This window comes from Camelina sativa, chromosome 6 (genome assembly GCF_030686135.1).
Source record: "Camelina sativa cultivar CO46 ecotype springtype chromosome 6, ASM3068613v1".
NCBI classification, from domain to species: domain Eukaryota; kingdom Viridiplantae; phylum Streptophyta; class Magnoliopsida; order Brassicales; family Brassicaceae; genus Camelina; species Camelina sativa.
Genome location: NC_141885.1, coordinates 26,087,082 through 26,111,245, shown reverse-complemented (window position 1 = coordinate 26,111,245; position 24,164 = coordinate 26,087,082). Strand labels below are relative to the sequence as shown.

Sequence of the window (24,164 nt, the reverse complement as noted above, 5' to 3'; positions counted from 1 at the left end):
ATTTCCCATATAAATTAGCAAAATGAGGTAACGAAATTACCGCTCTACTTGGGCCTAATAATAGAGATGAATGGGCCTGAAGAAGGTCACTTGTGATGTCGCAAGTGAGATAAGGCAAAACCCAGAGGTTGGTCCGGAAAGTCTCCACGTGTACATGTACGGAAAGATACGTGTAGGAAACCAAACATTAGTTATTGGCTCAATAAAAATTGAAACTGATCTCTTCCCAGTTCCCACCAAGCTGAGTCACCGGGCCTCTCTACACGTGTCAATAGTGAATACAACACGTCACACACCTTTCCCCAATCTTCATGACCGCCCAAACTTGGTCTTTTCGGTTCTTTGATTATAAAGCAGGAATTAAAACAGATCGATATAAGAATCATCCGAGATAATAACAAAAACGAAATCAGGAATAATCAAGTCTTTCATCTTCAAAGCAAAACTGTTTCGTTCGTAAGTTTTAGAATGGCGTCAGAGCAAGCAAGGAGGGAGAACAAGGTAACGGAGAGAGAAGTTAAGGTGGAGAAAGACAGAGTCCCGAAGATGACGAGTCATTTCGAGTCCATGGCCGAACAAGGCAAAGATTCCGATACGCATAAGCATCAAACAGAAGGTGGTGGTACTGAGACACAGTTCGTGTCACTCTCAGACAAGGGGAGTAACATGCCGGTTTCTGATGAAGGAGAAGGGGATACAAAGATGAAGAGGACTCAAATGCCTCACTCCGTTGGGAAATTCGTGATGAGCAGTGAATCTGGGACGGGGAAGAAGGATGAGAAGAAGGAGCATGAGAAGGCGTCTCTAGAGGATATTCGTGGACATAGAGCCAATGCTCAGCAGAAGTCAATGGATACGATACGAGCAGCAGAGGAACGGTATAACAAGGCTAAGGAAGGTTTGAGCCATGGTGGGCAAGAAGCTCGTAGCAGAGGAGGTCATGAAATGGAGGGAAAAGGGAGGGACAGTGGTGTCCATGTTTCTCACTTTAAGCCTGTTGGTGGTGGTGGAGGAGCTGCAGCTGTCTTCGGCCATGAAGCTCGTGGCAGAGCAGGAGAAGAAAAAGAGAGTGGTGTCCATGGTTTTCATGGGGAGAAAGCACGCCATGCTCAGCTTTTGGCTACCGGAGGTGAGGAGATGAAAGAGCGTGAACGTCAAGAATCAACCGGTGGTGGTGGTCGGAGTGCAACAGGTACAGTGGCTGAGAAAGGACGGCAAGCTAAAGAAAGTGTTGGACAAGGTGCTCAGAAAACGGGAAGCGCTGCAAGTGAGAAAACTCAGAGAGCTTCCAGTTACGTGACGGAGAAAGGAAGGGAAACTGGACAAGTGGCGGCTCAGAAAGGACAGGAGGCAAAGGAACAAGCTGTGAGAGCTAAAGATTACACTATGGAGAAAGCTGGTGAAGCTAAAGATACGGCGGCTGAGAAAGCTCGGAGAGCTTCAGAGTATGCGACAGAGAAAGGAAGGGAAACGGGAAACACGGCGGCTGAACAGGCTGCCAGAGCAAAAGACTACACTCTGCAGAAAGCAGTTGAAGCTAAAGACATTGCGGCTGAGAACGCTCAGAAAGCTTCCGAGTACGTGACAGAGAAAGGGAAAGTAGCTGGGAACGTTGCATCTCAAAAAGGACAAGAGGCGGCTTCAATGACAGCTAAAGCAAAAGATTACACTGTTCAGAAAGCCGGTGAAGCGGCTGGGTACGTAAAAGAAGCAACGGTGGAAGGAGGAAAAGGAGCGGCACATTACGCCGGAGTGGCAGCTGAGAAAGCGGCTACGGTTGGCTGGACAGCGGCACATTTCACCACAGAGAAAGTGGTGCAAGGAACAAAAGCGGTAGCTGGTACAGTGGAAGGAGTGGTGGGGTACGCAGGGCATAAAGCGGTGGAAGTAGGATCTAAGGCAGTGGATTTGACTAAGGAAAAAGCTGCGGTGGCTGCTGATACGGTGGTTGGGTATACGGCAAAGAAGAAAGAAGAAGCTCAACACAGAGACCAAGAGATGCACCAGGTATTGCACAACTTTTAGTTAAGCTATATATTTTCTAAGCATGTTTTTGTATGATGTTGTTACGTGGTTCAGAAGAAACTCAATAAACTGTGTGTTTTGGATTTGTTTTGAGGGAGGTGAGGAAGAGAAGCGACCAGGGTTTGTCAAAGAAGCAAGGAGAGGCTTTGGAGAAGAGTACGGAGAAGAAAGAGGGAGTGAGAAAGATGTATACGGTTATGGATCAAAAGGAATGTCCGGAGAAGCGAGGAGAGATGTTGGGGAGGAGTACGGAGGAGAAAGAAGGACTGAGAAAGATGTCTTCGGATATGGAACAAAAGGAATGGTCGGAGAAGCGAGGAGAGATGTCGGAGAGGAATACGGAGGAGGAAGAGGCAGTGAGAGATATGTCCAAGAAGGAGGAGTTGGGGCGGGAGGAGTGCTTGGGGCAATCGGCGAGACTATAGCTGAGATTGCGCAAACGACTAAGAACATTGTGATTGGAGATGAGCCTGTGAGGACGCATGAACCTGGAGCTACTGATCCTGAGTATGTGATGAGACAGCAACATGGACAACGTTGATGGAGAAATGTTTTAGGGGTTTTTTGCTTTCTTTAAAGAGGGTCTTTTGTTTTTATGTATATGAATAAAGCTCTGTTTCAAAGAGTTTTATGGTAAATAACAAAAAAGCTCCCTTTCTGTTTGAAAGGTTTGAAGAATATGTTAGTTGTTGGTTCCTTCTGTACTAAGCTTGATCCTACTCTTGAATACTAAGTTGGTAAACTTTTAACATTTTGCGCAATCTGTATGTGTATTAGCAAAACATAGAAAGGCAGAAACAGTTATTGGTTTTCAAAACGTAATGAGACTTCATGCAAGTGTAAAAAAAAAAAAAACCTTCTCACACTTGTCCAGATTTCATGTGACTGCGTATGGTTTCAGGGTGAGTGTATTAACTGTGACTGCATATGGTTTCATTAACGATATCTATTAGGTGAGGGTAAATTTAAGCATGATGTGCATGGCATTAGAAAATATCGAGTGCTTCAGTTGTTAATTAATGCTCTGTACAACTGTATTTTCATGAGTTCATCTAGCTCATAATTTAATCAAACCTAAAATAAGATCCCATAAAAATTATGTAAGAAGAGGAAGAATAAAACTCTCTCCATAATCACCGGCGAAAAGATGATTATAATGAGAAGTTGTAGATATTTTTTTTTGGTCGTCTGCACTTATTTTCACACTATATGCATAATGCATATATGAAAGAAGTACAGCGTTTGATTTAGGCACGAGTGGATTACACTTCCCTGTTCATTATTTCAGTGATATAATAAACAATAATTTATATACAATTATCGAAACTTTACAAATAATTGAACTCATATATGGCTCTTACTCTTCGTACCAGACGTGTGGGGTGGGGCATATGAAAAAATAATCTCACATATCTTACACGTACGTATAAATCGGTGTAAAATGGAGTAAAGTCAAAGTTGGACCCACTTACATCCATGAAATTATATGTTTCCTTTTTTTTTTTGTATTCTTTAATCTTTTTTTACCTACCAATCAAACCCATAATTTACCTGTAAATTAAGCTTATACTACCAACAAATCTTTTAATATTTGTAAATTTAAAGATCGATAGTTTTGTAAAGACTATGATTTATTATTCTTCACACAAAACATTTAAATTTATAAAAAACTTTCCAAAAAATGATGGTTTACTATTTAAACACAAAAATCTGATTTACAAAAAAAAAGCGACGCCGTTTTAATACACTAAAAGATACAGTCATCAACAAAAGAAAGATCGCTAATCTCTAGTTTCTCTGTCGGTAGAAATATTTGTAATTGGTGTACGCCAACTACCTCAAAGCCAATCTTATCATGAAGCATTAACTTGTAATAAGTGGATACCTTTTAGATATGATGAATGGGCAAAACTATAGAGTAACTTTGGTGCTAGATGTTACGAGAGGCCGACCAGATTAGTTTTGATATAGAAGGTCTTTCACCTCCTCAGTAATAACCTCCTCAATATACATATAATATAATATGATGCACATATGATGTCCAACACATTAATTAGAGGTTTTAAGTACAAAACTTAGATGGAGAACAAATTAAACTTTATGAAAATATGAAGTCTCAAATAAGGCTTAAATGCCACAGTAATATCATGAATATACTAGGTTGATACTAAGATTTTGTGTCTCCTAATAGGTTCAATTAACCTTATGCAGTTGTAATACTTAAGATGTCAATCCAGTTGGGAAACTTTACTAACAATTAAGATGCAATCAAGAAATCACAAGTCAAGCCAATTCAAATGGAGTGTTTGTCTAACAGTCCTAGAATGATGACAATACAAAAACGGAAATGAGTCACAGAACTAGAAACGAGAATGCATGACGAGAAACTAAAATGAATGAAAACGGAGACGAGTCTAAGCATGAACTAAAAATCAAGAAACGAAACAGTCTCAGGAATGTAATAAAAATCAGAAAGAAAGAAGTCCTAAGGATGAGAGTAATTGATGTCGGTGGAGTATCCTAGTCTATAGAGTGTTTAACATACCACAAATAAACTATCCCTAAACAATGAACATCACAACTTAGCTAATCCAATCTCTTGACAGAAGCTACTCAAACTCAACCACTTCCAAACCTAGCTCTCGCTAGAGAAACATGATCAAACATGGCATGAAAAACAAGTTCATTCACGTCAACAAACATCCTAGACAACTAATCTCTTAGGCTAGGAACGTAAGTCTCTGGCACTAGTTGGTCAGACATTTCATCGAACACCTTTTGGGTGCGGAAATATCTAAAACCTAGTTCCAATTGATCAGAGAGAAACAAGTATTTCTAACTCTAGTCCAGAAGGGAAACATACAAATCAAAGCTTAAACACTCTACATCCTAAGATCATCCACCTAATCTATCCCATCCTCAAGAACTACTACACTACTCAGATCCGAAAATCATCATCAAGGATGCAAACATAGAAAACATTGAAACAAGCATAGTAAGATAGAGAAATATAAGATGAACAACTTTGTAGAAGGAATCAAATGCAAAATCTCAATGAATCTCCACGATATCGGAATACAAGTCTCAGAACGTATTTTTGTGGCTAGGTTCAAAACCTTCTGGGAAGAAAAACAATATGAGATAAAAGATCCGCCTCAGCAAAGACTTAACAAAATGTAAATATAGTAGTCCAACATGGAAAGCCCTAAAACTTAAAACGACAAGGTAAAGCGTCGGTTTGGTAATCTCCTGAAGCGTGTGAAACCAAACGTCTTTCTTCCCGTCATGTGCGATCGAGTCCGTGCGCGTCGAATGGAATGCGTAGCGGGGGAGAATAGCTCGATCAGACAAGCTGGAACGCGTGGCGGGGGAGCATGGCTCGATCAGACAAGCTGGAGTGCGTGGCGGGGGAGCATGGCTCGAGTGTGGTGTATACGCATTCACTAAAAAGATGATAAATCTTGAACCACACCTCCGATTGGCTTGAAATAAACGGCGTTGGAAAGATAACTCAATTCCCTACAACTTTGATGAAGACGTCAAAAGCTAAATTCCACTCGAGTGGAACGGCTCGAACGGATGGCTCGGTTGACGCTTCTTGGAGATGGCTCGGACGACAATGGCTCGGACGAGAATGGCTTCCAACGTCTCCTAAATACCTGAAACACTCCAAAATGCACAATGTATGCAAGGATGATGCAAGAACTACCTAAACATGCAAAATGTATAGAAAAGACTAGAAAATGAAGCAAAACAATGTGTTACCCTAGTTAAATGCATGGTAAATATATGTTAAGGAGAGACAAAATATAGACATATCATAGGTGTGACTTATTATATTTTTATAATATAGTTAATTACATAAGTTATTTTATTATTTTTGGGTTTGTTAAAAATTTATAGCCATCTAAGTAGATTAATATTTTTTTTTTTTTTTTTTTTCCACTTGAAATGGAAAACATTATAAATAATAATAAATTATGGCCTTGAATGTTTACTAGATTTTAAGTAGTTTTTGGATTCTGATTCTTTGAAAATCTATTTTTTTACCATTCAAGATTTTCAAAAAATAGATTCCCTTGAATTTAGAGAAACTAGTTTTTGAGTGGTTTCTTGCAATTTCAAAGAGAAACTAAAAACCATAATTTGTGGTTTTTGTAAAAAATAATTATTTTCAACGAGAACATTTTTAATTTTTGAGTTTTTGATTTTTTTATTTATTAATTTTAAATTCAATAGCAAAAACTAAAAATTAAAAAATCAGAAACTAAAATTCAAAATCTAAAATCTAAAAACCAAAAACCATCTAAAAACTAATTACCATTCATGATCTATATTTTTCTCTATAAATAGATTTTTTTTCTTATCTACAATTTATTATATATGATAATAAAATATTTAGTCTGTTTGTTCATGTAATTATATATTCCCATTATTTTCAAATATAATTTTTAGGATTATGCACACAAAAATAAGAGATTACTTAATTTTTGTTTAATTTTTAACATCTATACTGGGATTACACTTAGGAATAAAAGAAAAAACATATAAACGAGTATACCATATAGTGCCCCTAAAACAAAAATCTGTTGAGATACACAAAATAAGGACGACAAGGTCAAATTGGTAAGATTATATGGCTTTGATGCGCGGATCCAGACCGACCCGGTTTAAAAATATTGGGATCCTGTTTTGCTAGATTGACTCTCGAATATATGCACTCTCGTGTCCAAACATGTCAGTTGCCTGGAAATAAAAATGAAACTAAACAAATTACACTAATTACAAAGATATCCAATCAACAAAATACTAACTATATTTTAAATCTTTTAAATAGTAAGTGGTTTAGGAAATATCCAATATTTTCGGATTCATCTACCTATTAAAATTTTAAAACATAAATAACATCGGATTAGGAAATAATTAAGTCATTAATTAGAGCCTAGTTACCATAAAGTGTGAAGTGAATTACACAAATCTTATTTCATCATTCATATATATATATATATATATATATATATTCTCGAATCCTACATACCATAAGAGGTGGAGCTGTTGCTAAATTTTAGTAACCTTTTGAAATTGATACATTTAGATATTCAGAACTTCTAAATCTTAGAAACTAACACTGAAATATTTTTTAACATTAATGATTTTTTTTTTTTAACAATTACAAAAAAAAACAAATCTTTGCAAAAATTTGTTACCCACGAAATTCAAAATTTATCACTTCTTCAATTAGTTTATGATATAATGATAATTCCAAACTTTTGTTTCCCTATTAATTTCGAAATCGTAACAATATAAAATTGCATTCATATTTTTGGAAATTCAAATATATATATATATATATACACGTTATAAATAATTGAGAATATTGCTTAAGTTAACACTCTGCGACTCTTAAAACCATTTAAAAATGCATACACTTCTTTGATCATATTGGCTGCAAATGCTTTCACAGGCATTGCAATGATCAGAGCTGCAAATGCTTTCACAAGCCCTACAATGATCAAGGCTTTCAATCAACTTACTTCCCTTTAGTGTAACTATTAAATATAGTGACATAAGATTTTTAGTTTTTGTAAAATTCACAATTCTTTCGAGTGTAAAGACTAAGATGGAAAAAGAAGAGTCCATGGAAAGTTTCATGCTTTTATATAAAGACTAAGATCATGCCAAGGTGATCCATAACTCTTAACTAATTTTCTTTTGTTAATGCTATAATTGATGCTGCTTTGTAACCCTTTAGAACGTTTCAACAATACCACTAAGCCTTCTCTTTTGTATGTTGTAGACCTCTTTATGGAGTAGAGTTAATGGAAAAATATTTGTTCTTTTGAAAATTATAATCTGTTGTAAATTTGTGTACAGTATAGATGAGTTTTGAAGCTTTGTGTTGTTTCCTGTTTTTTTTTTTTTTTTTTTTTTTTTTTTTTTTTTAAATTAAGTTTTATTCTTGGATTTTGGAACTTTTAAATTCTTAAATTTTTGAGAAGTAGTGCCTAAGTAAATTATTGGCGAACAAAAGAAATATTCATTTTTCTCTTAGTATTTAGGAAATCATTTAAGTAGAGAGTTGAATTGAATGATATTGGCCGTATTGTGGCGGATGCTAGGTAGGGGAATAAAGCATTGTGATAGGGACAAATCAATGTAGATATGCATATGATGAGTGAGCCTATAACATGAGTTTGCTCAATTAATTAGGTACTTTCTTGTCAATTCTGCCTTAAATCCATTACTCTCGGAAGCTCTCGTGTCATTTCTCTAATGACATTTAAATTCCCAAATCTATACTAGTGATAAAAAATATGTAGCCCAAACTAACACATAAAGAATTTGACTCCCCCACTATATGTAGGTTGGTAGTGCCACTGCTAATGCGGCATGATAATCTTTTTGATATTAATATACGAGGTGAAATATAGTCTGAACAATTTTCCCATGTACATATATAAATTTGTTGTTTACTGCTGCAAATTTTAAAGTTACATATTGTTCTAAAAAGCAGTGAACTTATCTGTTTATATTAATATCAATTGATATGAGCTCATAGTATAAGTATTGATATGTCAGTGTGTAAAGAAACAAACGACTATCGCCAGTTGTGTGTGTCTATGGCTTATTTAGATTATCATGAGAGATTGAAATTAAATTGCGAAATGTGGGTGGACCTCCTTTTTATTTTATTTTTCCCCGATCTCCTTCTCAATTATTGAACACTTGAATCTCGATCGAGCAGATTATTATCGATTGGTTCTATATATATTTACCTAAATTAATCACTTCGTGTTGTCTCTTTGTCAAAAAAATAATAATAAAAAATAACTTCTTGTTGTCTTCAGTTTTGGATCTTGAGTCGATTAATATAAGCCTATATTCTTATAAATCCTCATCTGAGTTGTATGCTAGTGTTTTGATTCACAATTAGGACTTTTGAACAAATCTGCGTGGTTCATGCATAATCATGCTACACTCACCACTGGCGAGATCTCTAAGTTACCCATTTCGTAATACGTATAGTATATATATAGAGATGATAGATGATATATACTAGTATCCGGTAAATTCTTGCATGATGTGCATGGCATTAGAAAATATCGAGTGCTTCAATTGTTATTTAATGCTCTGTAAAACTGTATTTTTATGAGTTCATCTAGCTATATGGCCACACATTTGAATAAAATAATATGGGTCTCCAAAATAATATATCGCATTATTTACCCTTTTGCAGTTTTCATTTTCAACACGTCTCATAATTTAATCAAATCTAAAATAAGATCCACCGATTTTCATTTCTTACATATAATAAAATCTACCAAAGAAGAAGAGGAAGAATAAAACTCTCTCCATAATCACCGGCGAAAAGATGATTATAATGAGAAGTTGTAGATACTTTTTTTTGGTCGTCTGCACTTATTTTCACACTATATGCATATATGAAAGAAGTATAGCGTTTGAGTTTCTTTTTATCACTTGCCTTTGGTATGTCAAAATAGCTTCCAGATTCTACACCGGCGGAGATTAAGAAAGCTTACTATAACTGTATGAAATCTTGTCATCCAGACTTGAGTGGCAATGACCCTGAAACCACAAATTTTCCCCAGAGGTTATCCCAATAGGAAGGTGTTTCGTCTGTGTTTTTCCGCTTCATCATTCTACTTCTAGCTAGCTTGTTTCTGAAACACAGGTATGCCACAAGGCAAAGTTATGCTCATCTAAATGATTATTGCAAATAGTATTGGAAGGATTTCGAAGTTGATGATATTGATAGTTCATACCAAAACTTTTGCTTGCCTCTTTTCCCATCGAGATCTCGCCTGAAATGGGATTCAAAGATTGATCAGTTAGATGATAAATAAAGAAGTATAGGCTATTATCTTGTTTCGTAAGGGAAGAAAACATGGGCCAATGTCAATATGTAAGTGGGAATAAAAAGACTAAGGAGTAGAAGGAGAAAGACTAGGAGCATTTCAGCTACAGAAGAGAGAGTTTTTATTTCCTTCTTACCATTCTGAAAACATCAACTGCTCCTGACCCCATTCCAGAAAGCATCAGAGCAACCTGATCAATCAATGACAATTTAGCAACGGCTTAAATGCAAACAGTTTAGCAACGAGTACATAATCAAGAAATCATCGCAATGCCTTGTGGTTCTTTACAATGAACAATAAGAGAAATGCTCGTCTTACCTTCACTCTTTCAACCCTTCGCATCTCATCTTCGAGCAATGACAACACCAAGCTGAATTAAATCTTGGTTGCCACGTTGGTTACAGGCCCTTTGCTCTTCCAAAATCTTCCTCAGTTTCAAATATATCTGGAGCCACATTGGCACAATTTTTGCAGCCTGTTTAACAGCAAAAATAGATCCAGAATCATCAGAGTCGGTACCAAAATTTTCACCACGGCCACAAACGAAGTGCATTGAATTGAAGTTTCAAGAAAATAAAATACCTATACAAGCAAACTCATCAACAAAAACATGATCTCTTGGGCTAGAGTCATCAAGAAAAGGATTGGTGGCAGTCACAGCATAACCATGAATTTCATCGTAAACCATACGCTGTACAGGGTCACTTAGAATCTGCAATGCAACAAAAGCACATGGGACCTTCCAACTAAAAAACGCTTACAAATGTGAAGTCAAGTAAAGAAACTTACTCACCTCATAGATATCGACTCTGTAACTTGAGTTTCAGTTCTAAACTAAGGAACAGAGATGAATTCGACACACTAATCTGTAACTTGATGCGGATATGTAAACAATATGATTCAAGCAAAAAAAGTGTATCTAATTGTAAATGTCACAACAAACATTGAGAACTGAGATCTACTTGTTGTATCGACTCTGTAACTTGAGTTCCAGTTCTAAACTAAGGAACAAAGATGAATTCAACACACTACTGAACAGGAATGAAACTAAAAGCTGGAGGCTTGGGAGGCATAATCTTCACCTTGAGGTGTTTAAACTGTGGAGGCTTTGGTGGAATAATCTTTAACTTGATGGCCTTTTTAGAAATCGGCAACGAGGAATCGTAGATCGTATCTTCCATCCTCTGTTCACCACGCAAGAACTGATGCAACAATAAATCCGAAGCGCTTCCTCTCTCCTTAGGGTTCCTTGCTAAACATGTTTCTATAAACTTCCTTGCATCACACGGTAGACTCTCGGGAATCTCCGGCGCTTCTCCATGCAATAGAACCGCCGCAAGATCTTCATAGTTAATCTCCGACCATGGATAAACACCGGTATACATCTCCAATACTATGCACCCTAACGACCACAAATCTAGGGCTTTCTCAGCCACGTTATCGCGGACTGATTCTGGCGACATGTAAATGGGAGTTCCCATAAACGGGTTATCAACTTCCCAGCAATCCGATTTTTCTCCGACTTTTCTCGAAGATCCAAAGTCTGAAATCTCCAATTCGTAAGACTCTCTACATGGAAAGATAAGTAGATTATCTGGTTTTAGATCGCAGTGGACATAACCGTGGCTATGAACAGAGACCAATCCTTGAAGAATCATTCGGGTGAAGTCTCTGATCAGAGTATCTGACAATCTACTGTCTTTGTAACTGTCGATGAACGTTGCTAAGCTCCCTGCAGATGCGTACTCCATAACCATCCTGTAAACTCGGAATCCGTCGACATCAAAATCCTCTTCTAAAGTATAATTCCCATAGCATTGGACGATGCTTCGACAGCCCTTGAGTTTGGATAGAACCTGAATCTCTCTTTCGAGAGTGTCGTATTCTTCGCATTCAGCGGTTTTTACGGCTGCGTAAAGCGGCAAAGAGCTGTCGTCGTCGCTTTTGATGTACTTGACGAGGTTGACTGATCCGCACGAACCTTTTCCCAAGAACTTCACGAACTCTGTTTTTGGTGTCATCGTAAGAAGAGTTAGGTTTCTTAATCTCTAGGTTTCTTGTAACTTTTGAGGTGAAATTTATAACCCTAGAGAAGACCGAATCACTTGAGAAATTGCAGCAAGAGAGAGTTAAAAAGGAAAATCTGTTAGTTTTTTTTTTGTAGGGTTCTTTTAAGTCTGTTAAGCTATTAATTTTGGTATAACATCCGGAGAGTGTAAGCAATGGATCTTGTCCGTTGGATCCATTTTAAGCCTTTTTTTCAGTGGACTTCAATATAATTTTATGAAATTAAATTATGCATTTTCTATTTCGTATTGGATTAGGAGATATTACTGTCCCTCAGATTATTTTATCTTTTAAAAAATCTAGGATCAGGATTCGAATTAAAAAAAAAAAAAGGCAATACGTTAGAGTGAAAAAAAATAATTAACGACTGATAATAATAGCAAAAAAATTTCTATAGCCTAATCCACAATCTGTTTTGGCTGAAAAAACTAATTCCAAATAGTATAACAAGGATATGATATATATATATATATATATATATATTTTTTTTTACAAGATATATATCTTTTAGATCATATAGTTTTTGAAAGTGGAATAATGAAATATATTTGGATTTAAGTCATTTGGGCCATTATTAGTTTTACATTGAGGTTTTGCAACCATGTTTGTTTATTTTTGTATAGGCTCTTGGTAGTTTGGGCTTGCAAAACCAAATTAACTTGTCGGCCGACATACATTTGTTTTTATAACAAAAGGTGAATGAATACACGTGAAGCAAATGAGAACGACCCTTTACTCAAAATTGCAAAATAAAAATAAAAATACAAATGCTGATAACATGTAAGTTTTTTGTTGCCAAAAATGCTAGCATGTAATGCAACCACAAATTCATGGCCGACCTGCTTTTTTTTTTTTTCTTTTTTGCTTTTTTTGGAAACCACAAATATGATTACACGTTGCCAAAAAAGAACGTACAGAAAGTCTCATCTTATTATTCCATAGTTACAGATAATAGCAAAACGCTATAAAATATCTTACTCGAACACGTAGTTTTGGAGTCTAATTGGTCTATCGATCTATAAAACGATACTACTGGGAGAATAGGTTCTTATCATCTCACTTTGTTCGATCCTCCTCTAAAAACTCATCTTTTGCTCCCAAAGACCCAAAGAGATATCTCTCATGGCGATGTCTTTCTCAGGAGCTGTTCTCACTGGCATGGGTTCTTCTTTCCACAGTGGAGCCAAGCAAAGCGGCATTAGTTCTGTCGGAGTAATTAGCCGAAAGACTCAGTTCGTCGTCGTCGCTCAGCGCAAGAAGCCTTTGGTCTACGCCGCTAAAGGCGATGGCAACATCCTTGATGACCTCAACGAGGCCACGTAAGTCCACATTCTTTCTTTTAATATCTTGCCTCGTAATTAAGGATTTTATTAGGGAATGTTAATATATATTATTGGAAGTTTGATTGTTTTGAGCTAATTTTTATGATTTTATTTTGAATATATACCACAAACTTAAGCCGCCATCCTATAAGTTTAGCTTGGATATAGCCCTAAATTTATCGACGTTTCTGTTGACTGCTTTAGATATGTGTGTTTAACATTACTTTTTGTTTCATATTAATTACAAATACAGAAAGAAAGCTTCAGATTTCGTGACTGACAAGACAAAGGAAGCGTTGGCAGATGGTGAGAAAGCAAAAGACTACGTTGTTGAGAAAACGAGTGAAAACACAGATACATTGACTAAAGAAGCTGAGAAAGCTGCGGCGTATGTGGAGGAAAAAGGAAAAGAAGGAGCAAACAACGCGGCTGAGTTCGCTGAGGGTAAAGCAGGAGATGCTAAGGATGCCACAAAGTAGGGTCTTAATCAATTAATTCAAACACCTAAACTCGTAGAGATATATGGATCCATCTTCTCTATCTCTCTTCATGTTTAATATTTTACAATAAGATCAGTCTGTTGTAATTTTTCTATTAATTTCACATCAACCCTAGAAATAAGACATGGCTCGCAGTTAAAAAATTGTCTTTCAACGAGCTAGTTCTAGGATGAGCATCGATACGCTCGTACGTCTCTTTTGTAACGAACATATATAATGGTATGGCATTAGCCCATTCCAAGCAAAGATATTTAGAATATGTGGAAGGATAACAATGGTATGACAATGGTACCAACAATATTACCACCACATATATCTCCCCGTCACATACATTATCAAGAAGTCTATCAAATAATTAGATTGTCTCTGTTGACGACACCAAAAAAACAAACAAACATAGATTATGTCTGTCTGATACTATGACTCTCCCAAATGTGAGGGTTCTATTAGTATTAGTTAGTGAAACTTAAATCACACCCTAAACTAGCTCAAAAGTTAAGGTATGTCAACATGTCATGTGGCTTTGCCACAACACCACATTGTTCAATGTTCACATACCTAACCAATTGGGACATGGCTCCTTTATTTGTTGCTGGTTTCAAGTAAGAGGATCTTCAATTATACATGCTCTATCTCATATTTCTCAAAATTTAACTTTCCTTTCTAGCTTATTGTATATATATAACGTTGTTGTTGTTGAGACATTGGTATAAAATAGCCCTAAGGCATTGAAGTATGGGTTTTGTAGAAATATATAATACTATTAGCAGCTTAACTAACAGTTTGGACTGTAGGTTAACAAAAAAAAGTTAGAAGTTGTTTTAAGTCAATTGCTAAAAATGGCTAAATTGACACACATGCATATATTAACACACATTTTCAACTTAACGTTGAACCTTGCCATTTGCAAATCAAATACAAGTGCTAGCTAACATTGGTAGCCAAAAATGCTAACATGTATATAACGGTTATAACCACAACTTGATGGCCGACCTCTTTTTGTTGTTGTTGATAGCCATAGAAATAAGAACACGTAGCTAAATACAAACGAACGAACGAAAACTCTTTCTTATTCGATAGCTAAAGATAATAGCAATGCGCAAAAATATCTAGCACTGACACGTGTAAATTTGGATTCTCATTGGTCGAGAGAGCTATAAAATTATACTATTGGAGGTTAGAGGTTTCTCATCTCACTTTCTCTCCTATACAAACTCTTCCTTTTATTTATTACCTTCTAGAAAAACATCTTTAAAAGAGATCTCTCATGGCGATGTCTTTCTCAGGAGCTGTTCTCAGTGGCATGGGTTCTTCTTTCCACAGCGTAGGAACCAAGCAGAGCAGCGTTGGTGCCGTCGGATTTGGCCGGAAGAGTGAACTTGTCGTCGTTGCTCAGCGCAAGAAGTCGTTGGTATACGCCGTTAAAGGTGACGGCAACATCCTCGATGACATCAACGACGCGACGTGAGTCTATATTACATCTTTTTTAATAGTTTTCCTCGCGACTAATTTAGTCTATCTAGATATTTACTCAAAAACTCTCATGTACATTTACGTACTTCACATGGTTTTTTTCTTTGTTTTGGTTAATTACATCATATTAGTTTGATAAACAGATAAAGAATCACTGTACGTAATATAATTAATGGTCTTTGCTGAGGATTGAGTTTTATCCACCGAGCTGATCTATGGCTACCAATTGAAATATATATACGATCTACTTTTATAAAAAAAAGAACTTTACTGTAATAAGTATATGATAAAAGTAAATATTTATCTTCGAAATATATATTGTACAAGATATTTGTGAGTACTCTTTAAAAACAAACGACTCAAATTCATGACCAAATAAATAGTATATTTTTGATATATGTTTTAAGACCGTTGGTCAGTAATGAATGTTAATTAATATATGTATGTGTAGAAAGAAAGCTTCAGATTTCATGACGGAAAAGACAAAGGAAGCTTTGGTGGATGGTGAGAAAGCAAAAGACTACGTTGTTGAGAAAACCGTTGAAGCCAATGAGACGACGACTGATGAAGCTAAGAAAGCTTTTGATTATGTGACGGAGAAAGGCAAAGAAGCCGGAAACAAGGCGGCTGAGTTCGTAGAGGGTAAAGCAGGAGAGGCTAAGGATGCCATAAAGTAATTAGGCCCTGATTTAACCACTCTTAATTATGTTACAATAAGATCAGTTTGTACGTGTTAATTTTTCTTTTTCACCATTTGAAAATTGAAATGAAGATCTGTTAATTACTCAAAAATAGCTCATTAAATTCTTATCATATATGATTAAAAAAGAAACTAGGTAATAGTGTAATACGTATAGTATCATGGTATTTCAAGGATAATTAACCCTAGCTAATGCAGAATTAGTTTAGAATATAACATTTTATCGATTTTACTCTCTTAAGTGATAATATTTAACTAACAAATTCATTGTTCTAAAAATTATGCAATCACATCACATAAGACCTTGATAATAATAATAATAATAAACCACTAATTATCAAATTATAGTTCTTACAAATTATCACTTATTTTAGTTCTTGAAATTAATATCATAAAGCTCCTTGCCTTGAAATCAATTAGCTAAATAGATTTATCTGTGGAATGCTCCATAACTAACTTAACGGGAAAACTCTTCTACAAACCCATATGATAATAAGAAACTGATGTCTGTTCTTTTTACGACAACCCCTAATAATATAGCCTGTAAAATATCAAAACACCTAAAACAGCAACAAATTGTTATATATCCATCTCTTGAGTAAAAATCTCATAGGTGTAAGGGGCAAATACATTCTCTCTCTCTCTCTCTCTCTCTCTCTCTCTCTCTCTCTCTCTTTGTGAATGTAGAAGAAAAACAAAGTAGTCAAAAGTTATGACCAGACCAAAAAAGAAAAAAACATTGGCAGCTTAGTCCCAAGCACTTGGAGTTTCTCCGCCATATCCACCACTTGGGGCACCGCCATATCCCCCACCGTAGCCTCCTCCTCCGCCGTAGCCTCCTCCTCCACCACCATAGTAATCATTACCACCTCCTCCTCTACTGTAAGACCCTTCCCTTCTAAAGTCACGACCACCAAACCGACCACCAGACCGCCGATTCTTACCACCACCAAAAGAGGAGCGTGATGCATACCGAGTGAGCCATGCAGGGACTTCCTGGTTAGCTTCTTGCATCAGCTCAGAGAGCGGTCTGGCCAGTGAGGTGTTGCCATCGTTGAAGAAGGCAGTTGCCAATCCTGATTTGCCAGCACGTCCTGTTCGTCCAATGCGGTGGACATAGTCATCAATGTCATTTGGTAGATCAAAGTTGACCACATGAGCCACGAGCGGAATGTCAAGCCCACGGGCTGCTACATCTGTTGCGACCAAAATCGGTGTTCTTCCACTCTTAAAGGCCTTCAGTGCCACTTCTCTTTCCTTCAATGCATACATAGTAACACAATAACTTAGTCAGATACACTAGTTCCTAATACTTATCGATAATGACAACCAACCAAAAAGTTAATTTCAACAGTGTCCTTCAAATTTTGATTGTTATAGGTTTAGTTGCAATGAACTATATTCCTACACGAGATCGTCTTTTTGGTCTCAATATTGAATTGGTACGATTGGATTTTGATGTCCACATTAACACACAAGATTCTCAGCTTCAAATTGAATAACAAACCTGCTGTGTTCGGTCACCGTGAATTGAGGTTGCTGGAAATCCATTGATGCACAGCCAATTTTCCAAAGAGTCAGCACCCCTCTTTGTCTCCACAAAAACTAAGGTCAGGGCTTGCTGCAATTATGAGGAGAACAGAATCATCAAGAGGTCTGACGGAGCATGTCGAAAAATTGAGAGAAGACCAGCTACGTTGGTAAAAAAACATGAACTAAACAAAAGACGATTCAAACAAAAGAGGAGTATCAGTTTTACCTTGCCTTGGATGCCATTCTCTCTCTGAGCGTGAAGCAGGTCCATGAGATGACTTCTCTTGTCAGAGTCAAGGACAAACTCAACCCTTTGGACAATTAAATCAGTACTAGAACCCACTCTACCCACAGCCAAAAATATATAATTTGCTAAGAAATCAGCTGCAAGTCTCTGCAAAAGAAACAAATATGCCAATCTATTAAAACTTGGAAATGATTTTATGCAAACGTAGCTTTAACAAATATTATGCAGCTTTAATCCATTAACGCAAGTGGTATTGTAATTCTCTGATATATAGAACTATCAGCAACATGTCAGTTAAATGGAGATGGCCATCACTTCATGAAACAGATGTATAGGCTAGCTAGCATCACAACAGGACTAGAATTCATGTAATTAGCTTAAAACCAGAAAGACTCTCAGAATTTCTGCAGAACAACTATGTCTATCGTCGTCATTACATACTGTTTAAGTTTATATTAGACAATTTCTCTTTCCCCTCTTTTTTAGAGAACCACAGGAATTTAACTGGACACAGAAGGGACTTAAGACTGAAGTCCAATATAGAAAAATGTAACTAGCAGTAACATGAAAGGAAAAAATATGGAACACAAGAATCCCACACATGTCAAAGAATGGGTAATAAGAGAGAGAGTGATAAAGTTCGCAAATTATTATATTTCAACCAATGAGAAGGTGAACAAGAAAAAGTGATTACAGAAACAAGTAAACTAACCTGAATCTCTCTTGGAAAAGTAGCACTAAACAACAATGTCTGTCTAATTCCACGTGGAGGCATATCCATTTGTTCAACAATCTTTCTAATTTGCGGTTCAAAACCCATGTCCAGCATCCTATCGGCCTCATCAAGAGCTAAAAATCTAATCATCTGCATTGAGACTCTAGCTCTCTCGAGTAAATCATTTAGTCGACCAGGAGTTACCACAAGAATATCAACTCCCCTCTCAAGTTCCCTGAGCTGCAAAATCAACAAGACACCAGATTAACATGCTGAAGTTTGAATACAGAATAAGTAACACATACAGTGAAAGACTATTGCTACTTTATCCCCAACAATGTCTGTCTAAGGCAATAAGTAGCACTAAGCAAAACTCAGAAGTCAAAAGCTGAAACAAAAACAAAACTATATCTAAAAAAAAAACTATCTGCACATTAAAAATACCTGCTGGTTAATAGGTGTTCCTCCATAAGCAACAACAACCTTCACACCAGTTTGGTAGGAGAACTTTTTAGCCTCATCATGTATCTGCCAAAATATCACAGAATAAGAGATTAGAAGCTAACTTCTACGGAGCGAATGGAATCTTGACATTGGGAAGAGAACTCCAACCTGACTAGCCAACTCCCTTGTCGGTGAGAGAATGACTGCAAGAGGGTAGACTGTGCGTGAACCACGGGGTCTCTGTACATGCTGATCCTTCATGATTCCATTAATAATTGGAAAGCAAAAAGCAGCAGTCTTCCCAGAGCCAGTCTGAGCACAAGCCATCAAATCCCTGCCTTGAAGCAATATAGGGATGGCATGACGCTGTACAGGTGTTGGCTTAACATATTTGCATCTACGGATGTTTAGGTTCAAGGCCTCCCCGAGATCAATCTCAGCGAATGTGTTAACAGGAGGAGGCACATTATCCCCACTGGTCTCAATCGGAATATCTTCATAGGCATCAAAATTAATAACGGTATTATCCTGCTCAGTAAAAGCTGGTTCTGGTTCAGAATCATCATTCTCAAAAGGGTTGACTTCACGTTCCCTACGGTCCCAGCCTCCGCTTCTGTTGTTCCAACCACCACCTCCTCGTCCACCATAGCCATAGCCAGGACGACCAGCATCAGCCCTATAACCACCACCACCAGCAGCAGAACCAGCACTAGCGCTAGCACCAGGAGGAGCCCATCGAGACCCAGAAGGTGGACCACCAAAACCTAGACGATCGTTAGCTGGCAATGGAGCAGCAACAGGGTCAGAAGTAGGTTGCCTGTTTCTTAGATGTGGAGGAACATAAGCAGGTCGAGAAGGATGAGAATTCTGATTAGATGACCCAGAACCAACGTTCTCTGAGTCAGCCACATCAGCCCATGATGCACTCATAATCAAAAAAACGTAAAACTAGCTTGCAAATCCCCAGCAAAACGAAACCTTTTTTTTCAACTCTTAATCAAAATCTTCAATAGAACAACGAACTCCTGAAAAAAAAAACAAAAATTTACAAGTAATCAGAAGCAGCTTTAAATAATGAAAGCAGTTCCTTTAAACAATTCATAAACGAGCGAATCCACAGAATAAAGAACAACACAAAGACGAATTGAAAAGTCTAGTCATGATGAGCATATATTCAAACGAATATAACAAACACAAATGCCATGAGAATCACGCAAAGAGGAGAGAAGCAACCCTAGCTTACAGGCTCGAATTCAAAATATTGCGAAAACCCCAGAGAGAGAGAGAGAGAGAGAGAGATTGATTGAAGAAGATTCAACGAAATCAACGATAAACCCTAGAATTCCTTTTGGATAAATTTACCTTTTTTTTTGTTTTTGGGATCGGACAGAGATAAATTAGAGAGAGAGAGATACGTAATGAACGAACGATGCCTATTTGCGTACAGGGCGATAGAATCAAATTCACAGAGAAAATAGATTTTTTTTTTTTTTTTAAATTGACTTTGGTTCTTGTTTCGTCCTCTTCTTTATCAAACAAACAAAACAAAATTATTTTAAGCTCAAAGATTGCGTCCCGTTTTTATCAAATCTTACGTATATATATAGGATTCAGTTCCCAACTTGCGTGTCGGTTTGGTTGTTTTCTTCTGGATTGTATGTCGGCGACTTTTTTTGTTGGATTAAAAAATCTCTCCGCATTTTTTAATTTTTTTTTTTTAAAAAACCGAAAATTAAATTGAACTGTTGGATTAATCTTCAGATATAAGTACTAGAATGAATGTTTTAGTGTGTCGTCGTTGTGTCACCACCAAATTCAAATATGCATGTCAGTAAACAAAAACAAAATTCATCAATAACAAAATATATACACATCTGGTACTAATTGCATATCAAATTAGTATAGTTATCATTTATAAGGTGACATAATTACTCTTTATTGCAATATTATATATAAGATGATGATAAGTAAGATTTTGAAACTTAAATAATGGATACAAAAACCAAAGCAGGTAAAAGTAATTTTTTTTTTTTAATTTTCTTCAACAATGACATATTTCAAAGTAAGAAAGCATTGCTTATAAACTCACTTCTTCTCTTATTCCATTTGGCCAAAATATCTGCCTGCGATCGTAATGAGCATATTTGCCATGGTGATGACTTGTTCGTCTACAACCTCCAATGCACGAAGACTCGCACACTTCCTCACAAGAGCTCTGAGACAAGCACAAGTATCAGCATCCAAAGGAGTGTCCACTGATGCACATAATGCTAATACCCATTTGCAGTCACCACTCTTCAGTTCGCTCTCCTTCTCAACCAAACATATCTGCTTTCTCAGCTTTGATACCCGTGTCACTGAGTCCATTCCCTCTATCTCTGAAACCACCCCACCAAGTGACTCATCACTGTCTGTGTTGAGACGCTTTTTGAATATCTCCATAAGCACCTCATCTAAATACTGACTCGACGACATCACCTCATCCTCGCATGTGTTGCCAGTTTGCAATAAAGCCTGTTAAAAAAACCCATAACACTTTAACGTTCATATCTTATATATGTCCATTCAGAGAGACCCTGATAGTATACAAGAAAACTTTACCCGGCGAAGGTGTGAGAAGTCGGAAAGCAACAAGTCCTCCCATTCCTTCACTGGCAAAAGGTGCTCTGGGCATTTGCTGATTTCAGGAATTTGTGGCATGTAAACACTCTGCTCTTTCTGTATGTATTTGCTTCCATCGATCTCGGCGACTTTTACGTTTGGAATTCGCTTAGCCTCCCACCTACATTGCGGAAACAACTTATCCATATGTATGCCAAAATGCAGATACACAGAAAGATTGAAACAGAGTGACAAATATACCTGACTCGTCTTAAATATTCAAACCCGTCTTCTGGTGGTCCAGAATCAAAATCAGGTTCTCCATCCACCGCAAACGCAGGCCTCAAAATGCTACTGTAATCGTCATTATCTTCAGTCTCTTTCACAACAGAATCTTCTTCAAGAGTCACGTCTTCCATTCCTTCTTTGGTGCCTAAATTTTCTCATGAAGAACAAAAGGTCAAATTTTTGCTTTTTCAGTGTGATTGGGTAGTAACAAATACGATACTGCATAGAAACAGAAAGGAACTAGGGCCATTGAAAAGATTTAGCTTTGGAAAGTTTTGATTTTATTAAAGTTGTATGAACATGTACAATTTTAGCCCAAGGCCATACACACTTAGAACCTAAGAACCTCTTTATACCCCTTTTACAATCTGAACCAAAGAATCTATATACAGAAAGAATGTATTGTGTCTTAGAAAAGGGGACATTGGTTAACAAAGGACTTTGACAAATTTTTGAAACAAAGGACTTTGACAGATTTCTGCAGCTCAATGCACAAAGATATTCACACGGTTTCGTCTTGGTACAGCCGATACAGGACCTGTGGAAAAGAAAACAAAAGGCCCCTATCAAAACGACATTTTACTGGAAGTGGGAGAGAATGGATACAAGAAGAACAGATCTGGAATAAGGTAAGAGCTCTAGACCAGAAATAACAGACATCCAAATCGTCAAAAAGGCTAGAGGGCATTTAAAACACATTTCAGCGGCTTATATAGGGAAGAACCATAGACCCGACTGGATTTGTCTTTGATGACCATTTGAGTAAGAAAACAGTAGCAAAGAAAAAACCATTTGGGTAATCAGGTATAGCTTAAGGTAATCTAAAGTTCGAGTGACATACTGTACTTAGACCTAAAGCTTTTTTCAACATGTTCAACTAACAACAGGCAACAACACAAAATGCAGCAGATCAGATAAAAATAGAGTAGTAAGTGGAGGGTTACCGAGGATACTGATGCCACTCTCCCTCGGATTAGACTTTGAACTCTTGTAATTCTTCAAATAAACTAAACCTTCGTACTCAGTCAACAGCTCAGGTAGGAGCCTAGCATACATGTCACTCCACAGTTTCTTCTGATCCGCAATGTGGGCATACCTCATCGACTCCATTTGCTTCCTAGAGTACATAATGCGCGACTGCTTCCCATTCAAATCTCCACGGTTAAGAAAGTCAGAAACTTTGGTTGAAGCATTTCCCTTTTCAATTGGTTTCTCCCCTGCAACCTTCTTATGCTTTCTTGGTGCATCCTTATCAGTTCCTGGTCTTTTAGGATGATCTTTACCTTTCTTGTAGAAAGGAACAACATCAAACAACGCAGTATCATCAACCAAATCGATATTCACAGATCTCCCAACAAAAGCATTATCCTTAACCCTCACTCGTTCCACCTTCTCATGCTTTTCTTTAGAGCCCTTCCCATTCTTCTCGATCTTAGGAACCTCAGAAGCCCTAGCGAGCGTGTCCACATCAACCTTGTTGTTGAAAATTGTCCCACCTTCAATTTCAGCCAACAATCTTCTCTTCTCAGCTTCCAAAAGCATCTGAACATCAGAATCTTGTCCCTTCTTCTTCTTCTTCTCAGAGTTCGAACTTTCTTTCACATCAGAGATAGCAACAACGCACCCATCAGTCTCAACAACATCTTCAATCTTGCGCACATCATCTCCAAATTGAGCGCCTTTTGTGGAAATCTCAGATACTTCCTTACTCTGTTTCAGTTCCTCACCAACCTTATTCTCTTCAAGAAACGTCGAACCAGTTTCATCGCCTCCAGAGACGACGACTCCAGGACAGTCCACATCCATCGCCTCGGTTACTTCAAGACTCGTTTCGGAGAAAGAAACTTCAATAGAATCCGAATGGATGATTTCATCATCTTTCTCGGAAACAGAAGTAAAAGGCGAAGACTTTACTTGCTTCTTTGGGCTTATCATCTCTTCAACAGAGTCTTCGTTCTTTACTAGCGGTAAAGAATCGATCTTTAGCGAGTCTTCTGCAGATTCATCCCGAGTAACTGAAGTTTTCTCCGACCCAATACATTCACCGGAATCAATCGTCGTCATCACGGAGAGCGGAAGAGAGAGATAAAAAGAGCGAGAGAGCAGAGCGAGTGTGAATGAGAGAGAGAGAGAGAGAGAGAGAGATCAATGAAGCGTTGGCAAAGGGAAGCAAAACCCTTGCTAGTCTCACGAATGATTAAATAAGCGAGAAACCGGTTTAGTTAAACCGGATAATTTCATTCTCAAACCAGTTACGGTTATTGAATTAATCAAATGAAAGGGGTATTACGGTAATATTATCATAGAAAGAACTGGAAAGCTACAAACCACTCGCTTCTCACCTCACGCGCCATCTCAAATTCGATCTTCTT

At 37.2% G+C, this 24,164-nt stretch overlaps 6 protein-coding genes and 1 pseudogene across 9 annotated transcripts; 3 read left to right on the top strand and 4 right to left on the bottom strand.

Annotated features, from left to right (window-relative positions):
- Positions 1-317: 317 nt before the first annotated feature.
- LOC104793181 (uncharacterized) lies at positions 318-2,776 on the top strand. Its single transcript, XM_010519479.3, has 2 exons — positions 318-2,007; positions 2,120-2,776. Exons 1-2 carry the CDS (start codon positions 469-471, stop codon positions 2,564-2,566), a joined length of 1,986 nt encoding a protein of 661 aa, XP_010517781.1. The 5' UTR covers positions 318-468; the 3' UTR covers positions 2,567-2,776.
- Positions 2,777-9,552: 6,776 nt separating this feature from the next.
- LOC104793179 (uncharacterized) lies at positions 9,553-10,760 on the bottom strand (annotated as a pseudogene). The gene is made up of 6 exons (XR_769212.3): positions 10,696-10,760; positions 10,485-10,614; positions 10,221-10,377; positions 10,039-10,092; positions 9,810-9,848; positions 9,553-9,612 (listed from the first exon to the last, which is right to left on the bottom strand). The product of XR_769212.3 is annotated as an uncharacterized LOC104793179 (transcript).
- Positions 10,761-10,930: 170 nt separating this feature from the next.
- LOC104699408 (mitogen-activated protein kinase kinase kinase 20-like) lies at positions 10,931-11,923 on the bottom strand. The gene has a single exon (XM_010414716.1). It carries the CDS (start codon positions 11,921-11,923, stop codon positions 10,931-10,933), a length of 993 nt encoding a protein of 330 aa, XP_010413018.1.
- Positions 11,924-13,019: 1,096 nt separating this feature from the next.
- LOC104793178 (protein COLD-REGULATED 15A, chloroplastic) lies at positions 13,020-14,186 on the top strand. The gene is made up of 2 exons (XM_010519478.3): positions 13,020-13,288; positions 13,545-14,186. Exons 1-2 carry the CDS (start codon positions 13,092-13,094, stop codon positions 13,768-13,770), a joined length of 423 nt encoding a protein of 140 aa, XP_010517780.1. The 5' UTR covers positions 13,020-13,091; the 3' UTR covers positions 13,771-14,186.
- A 698-nt stretch (positions 14,187-14,884) lies between these two features.
- On the top strand, positions 14,885-16,056 carry LOC104793177 (protein COLD-REGULATED 15B, chloroplastic-like). Its single transcript, XM_010519477.3, has 2 exons — positions 14,885-15,255; positions 15,716-16,056. The coding sequence occupies exons 1-2, from the start codon at positions 15,059-15,061 to the stop codon at positions 15,939-15,941; spliced, it is 423 nt and encodes a 140-aa protein (XP_010517779.1). The 5' UTR covers positions 14,885-15,058; the 3' UTR covers positions 15,942-16,056.
- A 421-nt stretch (positions 16,057-16,477) lies between these two features.
- Positions 16,478-20,480, bottom strand: LOC104793176 (DEAD-box ATP-dependent RNA helicase 37). Of its 2 annotated transcripts, none has more exons than XM_087454829.1 (7): positions 20,266-20,480; positions 19,072-19,928; positions 18,904-18,987; positions 18,457-18,699; positions 17,724-17,891; positions 17,472-17,585; positions 16,478-17,221 (listed from the first exon to the last, which is right to left on the bottom strand). In XM_087454829.1, the coding sequence occupies exons 2-7, from the start codon at positions 19,831-19,833 to the stop codon at positions 16,712-16,714; spliced, it is 1,881 nt and encodes a 626-aa protein (XP_087310955.1). In that variant the 5' UTR covers positions 19,834-19,928; positions 20,266-20,480; the 3' UTR covers positions 16,478-16,711. The 2 variants fall into 2 exon arrangements, with proteins under 2 accessions (XP_087310955.1, XP_087310956.1); XM_087454830.1 differs by having other exon boundaries at positions 20,147-20,346.
- A 334-nt stretch (positions 20,481-20,814) lies between these two features.
- LOC104782760 (uncharacterized) lies at positions 20,815-24,123 on the bottom strand. 2 transcript variants are annotated; one of them, XM_010507777.3, is made up of 4 exons: positions 22,737-24,123; positions 21,766-21,937; positions 21,505-21,685; positions 20,815-21,417 (listed from the first exon to the last, which is right to left on the bottom strand). In XM_010507777.3, exons 1-4 carry the CDS (start codon positions 23,854-23,856, stop codon positions 21,001-21,003), a joined length of 1,890 nt encoding a protein of 629 aa, XP_010506079.2. In that variant the 5' UTR covers positions 23,857-24,123; the 3' UTR covers positions 20,815-21,000. The 2 variants fall into 2 exon arrangements, with proteins under 2 accessions (XP_010506079.2, XP_019100582.2); XM_019245037.2 differs by lacking the exons at positions 20,815-21,417; positions 21,505-21,685; positions 21,766-21,937 and adding an exon at positions 22,057-22,330 and having other exon boundaries at positions 22,737-23,973.
- Positions 24,124-24,164: the final 41 nt, after the last annotated feature.

Coding starts and splice junctions, on each gene's coding strand:
- LOC104793181 (XM_010519479.3), top strand. CDS start 469: ATGGCGTCAGAGCAAGCAAGGAGGGAGAACAAGGTAACGGAGAGAGAA. Junction 2,008..2,119: donor GAGACCAAGAGATGCACCAG/GTATTGCACAAC, acceptor ATTTGTTTTGAG/GGAGGTGAGGAAGAGAAGCG.
- LOC104699408 (XM_010414716.1), bottom strand. CDS start 11,923: ATGACACCAAAAACAGAGTTCGTGAAGTTCTTGGGAAAAGGTTCGTGC.
- LOC104793178 (XM_010519478.3), top strand. CDS start 13,092: ATGGCGATGTCTTTCTCAGGAGCTGTTCTCACTGGCATGGGTTCTTCT. Junction 13,289..13,544: donor GATGACCTCAACGAGGCCAC/GTAAGTCCACAT, acceptor TTACAAATACAG/AAAGAAAGCTTCAGATTTCG.
- LOC104793177 (XM_010519477.3), top strand. CDS start 15,059: ATGGCGATGTCTTTCTCAGGAGCTGTTCTCAGTGGCATGGGTTCTTCT. Junction 15,256..15,715: donor GATGACATCAACGACGCGAC/GTGAGTCTATAT, acceptor ATGTATGTGTAG/AAAGAAAGCTTCAGATTTCA.
- LOC104793176 (XM_087454829.1), bottom strand. CDS start 19,833: ATGAGTGCATCATGGGCTGATGTGGCTGACTCAGAGAACGTTGGTTCT. Junction 18,988..19,071: donor CAAGGGAGTTGGCTAGTCAG/GTTGGAGTTCTC, acceptor ATATTTTGGCAG/ATACATGATGAGGCTAAAAA. Junction 17,892..18,456: donor CTTTTCCAAGAGAGATTCAG/GTTAGTTTACTT, acceptor TTTCTTTTGCAG/AGACTTGCAGCTGATTTCTT.
- LOC104782760 (XM_010507777.3), bottom strand. CDS start 23,856: ATGACGACGATTGATTCCGGTGAATGTATTGGGTCGGAGAAAACTTCA. Junction 21,686..21,765: donor GAATATTTAAGACGAGTCAG/GTATATTTGTCA, acceptor TCCGCAATGTAG/GTGGGAGGCTAAGCGAATTC. Junction 21,418..21,504: donor ACTTCTCACACCTTCGCCGG/GTAAAGTTTTCT, acceptor TTTTTTTAACAG/GCTTTATTGCAAACTGGCAA.